This window comes from Myotis brandtii, unplaced genomic scaffold (genome assembly GCF_000412655.1).
Source record: "Myotis brandtii unplaced genomic scaffold, ASM41265v1 scaffold193, whole genome shotgun sequence".
NCBI classification, from domain to species: Eukaryota; Metazoa; Chordata; class Mammalia; order Chiroptera; family Vespertilionidae; genus Myotis; species Myotis brandtii.
The window spans coordinates 1216916-1226372 of record NW_005357191.1 but is presented as its reverse complement, the minus strand read 5'-3'; the positions used below and the strand labels follow the sequence as shown (position 1 = coordinate 1226372).

The 9457-nt window shown below is 41.6% G+C and overlaps 1 protein-coding gene across 1 annotated transcript; it reads right to left on the bottom strand.

Annotated features, from left to right (window-relative positions):
- Positions 1–8809: 8809 nt before the first annotated feature.
- Positions 8810–9255, bottom strand: LOC102257698 (ubiquitin-like protein FUBI). The gene has a single exon (XM_014538590.1). It carries the CDS (start codon positions 9238–9240, stop codon positions 8920–8922), a length of 321 nt encoding a protein of 106 aa, XP_014394076.1. The 5' UTR covers positions 9241–9255; the 3' UTR covers positions 8810–8919.
- Positions 9256–9457: the final 202 nt, after the last annotated feature.

The window sequence follows — 9457 nt, the reverse complement described above, 5'->3', positions numbered from 1 at the left end:
TTAATTGGACTTGATCCCTCTGAGTTCCAGTACCAGGCAGCTTTGGGGGTCCCAGACATATAGGGGGAGGAACTAGATTATCTGACATCAGGAACTCGAGGGTGACTCTCTCCCAGACTGGGGTGCTCCTAGTGGTCATTATTCCTGTGCTGGGACCTCCCCCATTGCAGGGCTGACTGGCAGTCATATCTGAGTTTTCATCAGTCTGGCTCACACAGTTCTACCCTGGTGATTCCCTGAGAACCTGCCCCATTCATTTGCAGCCCCACCCAAACTGTTTGCAACCAGCTTTTCCATATGAATGGCCTGTCCTGGCTTAGGCTTCAGACTTTGCTAAAATATCTCAAATAAGCTGCAGCTGGTGTCAGTGAGCCCCAAACCTATCAATAAAAGGCCCAAGACCTGGCACTAGCACCACCCTGCCTTGCTTCACAGCTGGGCCTTGCCTGGGCTCTTGCAAACCCAATACAAGGAGCCCCAGCTACTTGTAGCAGGGATTGCAGGAACTTCCCAGCAGCTGCCAAGAATTCTTAATCGTGGGGATCCTACCTGCTCTCCCTCTCAAGTCATCAGCCACCGGAAACTCAAAGCTAGTGAAAGTTCTTGTCTGTCTATAATGTGACTCGGTTACTGACTGATGTTCTTTGCTTGCTTTCTTATCTTTGGGGGACTTAGTTTGAAGATTCTAAGGCCATGTCTCAGTCCATCCTTTTATGAATTCTCTTCTATTTACTGTGGAGTTTTTCTGTTTCTATTTTTAAGGTAGCTTCTTAAATGTGAGATTTCATGTTAGTCTACGCAGAAAGAAAAAATATGGGAAATAAAATCGTCTAAACCAGTGGTTCTCAACCTTCCTAATGCCACGACCCTTTAATACAGTTCCTCATGTTGTGGTGACCCCCAACCATAAAATTATTTTCGTTGCTACTTCATAACTGTAATTTTGCTACTGTTATGAATCATAATGTAAATATCTGATATGCAGGATGTATTTTCATTGTTACAAATTGAACATAATTAAAGCATAGTGATTAATCACAAAAACAATATGTAATTATATGTGTTTTCCAATGGTCTTAGGCGACCCCTGTGAAAGGGTCGTTCGACTCCCAAAGGGGTCACGACCCACAGGTTGAGAACCGCTGGTCTAAACCCTCCAAGTCTTCTTCCTAGGATGATTAGACCTGTAGAAGTGTCCTCCAGCAGGCTGCAGAAATAGCAGTGTGGGGGCCACTCCCATTTTTGTAATTTAAAAAGAAAAAAATAGTACTTTAACATTAAAGCTACTGAAAGCCAGTGTTATCTCTGTTACAAAATTTGCCAAGAAAATGCCTTGGATAATAATAATTGGCTTTAAAATTTCAAAGTTGTTAAGGCAAAATAAATATAACTAAAATGAAGGGTATATGATAAAGCTTTTTCAGTGGTAATTATATATGCCTAAACATAGTTTTCCAAAGTGTTTGGTAACTTAAAACTTTGGAGTTTTCTGAATTAAATAGTAAAAATTATTAAATATCTAGGTATTTTGAAATAACAGGATACTGAAATATTAATCTGAGTTTTGCCTTGTATGGAAAATTTAGAGGATGGATTTGAATCTGTTAATAAATATCTTATATTTTATTTGAAATATCTCTTAAAATGTAAATGTACTGCTAATCTGAGGAATGTTAATTACTTACATGTCACCTAAAAATTAAGGTTTCTAAGGGTTAAGGCATGGAGATGCATTCTGAAGGAAAAAGAAAGTGAATTCTAAAGCTGGTTATTTCTGAAAGTTGTTAAGGTTTCTGAAGAAAGATTTGTGAAAGTTGTAGGAAGTTTGTGAAGAGAAATGTCAAAAGGAAGTTATGTAAGTGACACAGGCAAGTAAGCCAGGACAAGTAGAATAGGGAAACTGAGATGGTTAATCAGCAATTTGGAGCCATCGAGTAAATCCTATCTTCTCTAAGCCAAGGACACTTAAGAGTAAATGATTTGCATTTTGCCTCCCTAACCAGAAGATATAACCTGATGGTAAATAGCTTATATCAATATACTCAGGGAGACTGATAGAAATCCAATTAGTGTCATTTGCTGATCACACCCAAGGATAAATGAAGTTCGAGAATAAACCTTATTTTGGTTAGTCCTTTTCTAGTAAAATGGTTATATGTTACTAGAGGCCTGGTGCACAAATTCCTGCACAGGTGGGGTCTGGCCAGCCCGCCCAGATCGGGGACAATTGGGCCAGGCCAGCCGGGGGAAGGGGCCGAGGGAGGTTGGCTAGTGGGGGTAGGGGCTGCTGGCGGTTCACCAGCCAGCCCCGCCCCCTGGTTGAACACCAGTCAAACTCCCGGTCGAGGGGACAATTTGCATAGCCTTTTATTATATAGGACATTAATCAGGTATTTTAAAAAATATTTTATTGATTTTTTTACAGAGAGGAAGGGAGAGGGAGAGGGATAGAAAGTTAGAAACATCGATGTGAGAGAAACATCAATTCAGCTGCCTCCTGCAAACTCCCTACTAGGGATGTGCCCGAAACCAAGGTACATGCCTTTGACTGGAATCGAACCTGGGACCATTCAGTCCGCAGGCCGACGCTCTATCCACCCCCAACTGGGAATCACTCTGTGACCTCCTTGTTCATAGGTCGACATTCAACCACTGAGCCACACCGGCTGGGCCAATGCCTTCCTTTTTAAGGGTGAATAATATTCCATTATATGTATAAACCACATTTCATTCATCCATTATCTGTTGATGAAAACTTAAGACTGAGCCTACCTCTTGGCAATTGTGAACAAGGCTGAATGAACATGGAAGTACAAATCTAGGCCTACCTCTATCAAAACCATTTTTTAAATGATCACATCCTAAAAACATATAGCTTCTGACTCCCAATTCAGAGCTCCTTCCACAGTGTCATTAACATTCACTCAACATATGCTTGTTGACTGCCAAATATGTGGCAGGTGCTAGACTCCTGGTCTCGCTCTTAGGTTGCTCACAGTCTAATGCAGAGGAGGCAAACCATTAATTAAAGTTCAGTGCGGTTGTTCTGACAGAGTTAAGCACCTAGACCAGCATGAGGAGGGACTTAGGGAAGGAGTCTAGAAGGAAATGATGACACATGAGCAGAGCTGACATTATGAGATTATGAGACTGGGGAAGGGTATACATGTGAAGACACTAAGAGAAATTAAGCCATTTTCAAAGAACCACACTCAAAATACTTTGGAGATCTTAAGAGTATCATATATGGGCTTCATTCCCATGGTGCCAGATGCCACCCAATGACATGCTGTTCCACCAGGCCTAGCAAAACTAATGGTCCTCCAAATGTTCACTCTGAATTAGTCCCTTCTGCTGCTCTGCTGGACAGACTACTTCTCCACTGACTTTAAGAGCTCTGAGTACTTAGGTTGCCTAAGTTTGGTCTGTGAGTTGGTAGAATGCTTTGAATTCAGATATATCATAGAATGGGCAGCAGGAGTGGTGATATTTTTCAATTAAAAACATCTCTTCCACCCTAAACTAATCAAATAACCTACAGCTATTTGAAGGAATGCTCCATGAGAGAGCAGAGAGAACATGGGTAAGAAATATGAAGCAATGCACCCTATCTGATAGGTAACAAAACGCATGACAAGGCTCCATGTTCTTCTTAAACACTTTCCCTTAGAATTCAGGAGTGAGGTGGCTGTCATGGGTATGTATATTATTATGTGTAGTTGAAAAATGAAGTTCAAACTTTTTCTGACAGAAGGCTGAGTCTGATGTGGTTGATTAATTTGACAATGAAGACAAGACTGGTTTTGCCAATTAGATTATATAGTAGACATTTTCCACATAAAACATGCTATAGTAGCAGCTCTAAGGTTTTGATGAAAATATATCTAAAGCAGAAAAAAAAGTATTTTATCAAAAACTACTGTATTGGCAAATACGTATGGAAATGAACAATATTTTGATTTTCCCAACCAATTTTGAATACATTAGGTTAAACAAGGTACCTCTGTGTGAAAGAATAATAGGTATAATCAATAACAATTGATGAGATTTGGTAAAGCCTTTATGTCATCCTATATAATAAAAGCCTAATATGCTAAGTGTCTGACAGTTCATTCGACCAGTCGCTATGACGTGCACTGACCACCAGGGGGCAGACGCTCCTACTGGTAGGTTAGCTTGCTGCCTGGGCCCAGCCGATCAGGACTGGGCGAGAGAGCTGGACATGTCCTGGAGCCCTCTCATGGCCCCTCCCCAGCCGGCCAGCCCCAATCCCCACTGGCCAGGCCGAGGGACCCCACTAGTGCACGAACCTGTGCACCGGGCCTCTAATATCTTCTCTCTATATAAAAGCCTAAGGGACCTTCACAACTGAACGACCAGAACGACTGGTCACTATGATGTGCACGGACCACCAGGGGGCAGATGCTCAACGCAGGAGCTGCCCTCTGGTGGTCAGTGCACTTGCACAGCGGGAGTGCCACTCAGACAGAAGCCAGGCTCATGGCTGGTGAGTGCAGCTGCAGCGACGGGAGCCTCTCCTGCCTCCGCGGCAGTGCTACTGAGCGGCGGTGGTGGCAGCAGTGGCAGGTGCAGCAGGGCCAGGATAAGTGTGGGGCTCCTCCCCAGCCCCCTGCCACTTCAGCACTGCTACATCCCCCCAAGGGATCCTGGATTGTGAGAGGGGGCAGGCCAGGCTGAGGGACCCCACCGTGCGCACAATTCTGTGCACTGGGCCTCTAGTTTCTTAATAACTGAGAAAAGTGAATGACTAATGTCTAGATTAATCCATTTATAAGTCAGACAGCTTCTAATCCTTTGTTTTTAATAAAATTAAAGGTGTACTGCCATGATCGGCGTGGCACAATGATTAGTGTTGGCCTGCGCACCAGAGAGTCACAGGTTTGATTCCCAGTCATGGCAAGTACCTGGGTTGCAGGTTCGATCCCCTCCTAATCAGGCCCGTGTGGGAAGCAACCAATTGTTGTCTCTGTCACCTCAATGTTTCTCTCCCTCTCCTCGCCTCTCTTTCTTTTTCCCCTTCCACTCTAAAAACCAATGGAAAAAATATCTTCACTCTTTGGATGAGGATTTAAAAAAAAAAAATTAAAGGTGTACCTAACCAAGTTGTCAGCTAATTAGTAAATTAACTTTTGGTGATATACCACTGACTTTGTTAATCCTCACCGAAGGATATTTTTCCTTTTCATAAAAAAAAAAAGAAAAAAGAAAGAAAGAAAAAAAAAGAATTGAGAACTGTCATTTTGTCAACAAGTAATACTCATCCATGCTTATGTGAACAAATTGAGGAAGGGGAACCCTCATCCATCTCATTAAGGAAAACATTTCTAATTAACTTGTACTTTTTTGCTTAATAATTATTTATAAATATTCATAATACATTGGTTTTGTTGTATACTACTATAACTGAACTTACTGAAATAAGAAACATTCGTAAAACACAGAACATTCTAAATGCTACATATATTCTTCTTTTGTATAACTTAACTTTAAAAACAACAAAAGTATGCATACAGGCTGGTGTGACTCGGTTGGAGCATCATCCCATACACCAAAAGGTTGAGAGTCCAATTCCCATCAGGGCACATCCCTAGGTTGCTGGTTCCATCCCAGGTTGGGGCATGTGAGAGAGGCAACCAATAGGTATTTCTCTCTCTGTCTTCCCCTTTCCTTTCTCTCTCAAATCAATAAAAACATATCCTCAGATGAGGACTAAGAAAAAAGTATACGTAGAGCTTTATGGTTAAAGTAAATTGAAGTTTATTTGTGTGTTTTTTAAACATGTATTTTAATTTTTAATTTATTTGTTGTTGTTAATACTCACTTGAGGATATTTTTCCACTGATTTCTTTTTAGAGAGAGTGGAAGGGAGGGGGGAGAGACAGAGAGAGAGAAACATCAATGTGAGAGAGACACATCAATTGGTTGCTTCCTGCACGAGCCCTGAACTGGCGCTGGGAATCGAGCCTGCAACCGAGGTTATGTGCCCTTGACCAGAATCAAATCCAGGACCCTTCAGTCCATGAGCTAAATTGAAGTTTTTTGTTTTTAATATATTTTTATTGATTTCAAGGAGGAAGGAAGAGGGGGGAAGGGAAGGAGGGAGCGAGAGAAAGAAAGAAAGAAAGAAAGAAAGAGAGAGAGAGAGAGAGAGACATCAATGAGAGAGAATCATGGATTGGCTGCCTCTTGCACACCCCCCAATGGGGATCGAGCCCACAACCCAGGCATGTGCCTTGGCCAGGAATCTAACTGTGACCTCCTGGTTCATAGGTCAATGCTCAACCACTGAGCCATGCCAGTCGGGCTAAATTGAAGTTTTTAATTTCAATTTTTATACCATTTTTTGTTTAGAAAAAAACACGCTAGAATTATCAAATAAGAAGACTTGCAAGCATTCATTATATGAGAATAAAACTAGGTGGGGCAAGTCTAAGAGAAATGCAAGTTCCAGGAGAAAAAAGAGTGGTTTAAAATTTGTTAAAGAAAAGTGTAAATGATTGATGAAAGTATATTATTAAGGTATTCAGATTCCACTGGCTACATTTTAAAAAGTGATGTAACCATTTTATTTTTAAATATTAATATTTATAATTATTTGAAAGTTATACTCCCTGCAACTATAAAAAGCATTCCCCCCACGTTTTTGTTAATCCTCTCCAAAGATATTTTTTCCATGGATTTTTAGAGAGAGTGACAGGGAGGGAGGGAGAGAGAAAAACATCCATGTGAGAGAGACATGGATCAGTTGCCTCCTGCATAGGCCCCAACCGCCTGGGACTGACCTGCAACCCAGGTACGTGTTCTTGACCGGGAATTGAACCCGAGACCCTTTGGTATTAGGGCTGATGGATGCTCTACCATTGAGCCATACATTTTCCCCCGTTTTTTCTTTTTTTAAAATAGTTGATTCATATTAAATACATGTGGCACTTTATAAGGCTCTGTTTTATATAAATTTCTTATTTCATATATTTCATTTAAAAATTGAATTATGGTGGTTTAGTATACAATTGAACAACACCATAAATGCATCATAATTTTTGATAAGCTTAAAAACTTAGGATGAAAAGCTTTAGATGTCAACATAAAAATGTGTCAGGGGATTCGCAATGTTTGAAAATTATTTAATCCGCCGAAACCGGTTTGGCTCAGTGGATAGAGCGTCGGCCTGCGGACTGAAAGGTCCCGGGTTCGATTCCGGTCAAGGGCACGTACCTGGGTTGCGGGCACATCCCCAGTAGGAGATGTGCAGGAGGCAGCTGATCGATGTTTCTCTCTCATCGATGTTTCTAACTCTCTATCTCTCTCCCTTCCTCTCTGTAAAAAATCAATAAAATATATTTAAAAAAAAAAAATTATTTAATCCAAAAAATATATTTAGTCCAAACACCCAAAATCAAATATATGGCTTTTCATGATTTGACTCCAACCTTTTCACCTTTATCTTCCAGCCTCTGACACTTTAAGCCCCAAATTTGAAGAACTACTCACTGTCATAATTTTGTGCTTTTGTTTAGTTTCCCAACAGGATCAAAGTCCTATTACATGCCCCTTGATAAGAGCTTGGATCCCCATGCATAGCAACATATTAAAGGTTTGGAAATGTCCTAATAAAGGAAGCTACTTAAATTTGTTTATCCCAGTGTCTCCAAAATTTGCTCAATTCTAGAACTCTTTTAATATAGCCCATGAAATTAGTCTTCCATGGAATACCCTTTGGAAAATATTAAGACCCATTTTAATGCCATTATTTTTTTAATTGATTTCAGAGAGGAAGGGAGAGTGAGAGTGAGATAGAAACATCAATGATACAAAGAATCATTGTTTGGCTGCTTTCTGCATTGGGGATGGAGTCCACAACCTGGGCATGTGCCCTGACCAGGAATTGAACTGTGACCTCCTGGTTCATAGGTCAACGCTTAACCACTGATCCACACCAGCTGGGCTGAACCCATTTTAAAAGCCAAATCTTTAAAGCTTCCAAACTTCAAAAGAGGCATCCCCTACCTGATATTCCCACAGGCTTTGAAGTCCTCAACATGGCTTTGCAATGCCCCACTTACTACTACCTACTTCCCATCAGGCTGCTGACATAGTTCCTGTGCCACCATAATTCCTGGCTCCAGCAGGAGCTCAATAGTGGTTGAATAAATGACCAACGCAAAGCTGGAAGTGCAGGAAAGGAGTAGGCAATTCCCAGGTTTCTACTTTGGATGACTGTGCTAGAGAAAATACTCCAAAGGAATGAAAGATTGGCAGGAAAAAGGGAGAGCCTATTTTGAACATGTGGAGTATCAAAGTGGAAATGTCAGTAGACAGCTGGAAGTATGGACCTGAACCTTGGAAGAGAGTTCTGGAGAATCTTATTATTACAGACGATAGGTGAAGCCATGAAAGAGTCAATGACATTCATTACCCAGAAAAAGAAGACTGAGTGAAAAAAGTAGAGACTGTAATTGCCTAGGGAACATTAATATTTAAAAAGTGTGCAGAGAAAGTTTATCAAGGCAAAAAACTTGGAATTCCCCTCAACTTTCCCCTTCTCTCTTACCACCATCCAATCCATGACCAAGTTCTGGCATCTCTGCCTTCAGGACCTGTCCAGAATCCATTTCCTCTTCATCTCCACTACCACCACTAGCCCCAGGCAACACTTCTGTAAAAGCATAACTGCATCCACTCTTGCCCACACCAACTTCATTGAGCACCAGAATGACCTTTCAAAACTAAATCAGATCAGATCATGTTTCTGCTTAAGTCTTTTTTTTTTTTTTTTTTTTATTGGGTATGGCTTTATTAGAGAAAACCAGATGACAAAGGACTTTAAGAGTTGGCATTGGGGCTCTTCTTGCCAAAGGTAGGCACAACATTGACAAAACACCGGTTGTACTGCATCCGTCACTTGGCCCGACCAGTCTTCTTCTTTTTCTCCTGTTTGGCCACCTTGGGGGTCTGACCTCTTACTTTCCCAGCACGGGCCAGAGAACCATGGACTTTACCTCCAAGCATGCGGGCGGCTACTTCCAGAGTGGACAGCGCCTCCACCCCACACTGGCCCAGGGTAGCCTCATCCTCCAGGGGTGTGCCTGCGAGGAGCATGACTTGATCTTCTGGAGCGATGCCCTCCAGCGAGGCTACATGAGCCTTGATCTGGGAGACCGTCTCCCTGCCGGTCACCTCGAGGGTGTGGAGCTCCTGGGAGCGGACAAACAGCTGCATGTTGGTGACTGTGTCTGGTGTGTATAGGAGGCAACTGATCAGTGTTTCTCTCTCACATAAATGTTTTTCTCTCTCCCTTCCTCTCTCTCTAAAATCAAATAAAATACGTCCCCAGGTGAGGATTAAAAAAAAAAAGATAAAGCATCTTATATAAAGATGCTACTGAAAATCACTCAGTATCACACTACTCTAATGTTTCTTAGCATTTATTACAACT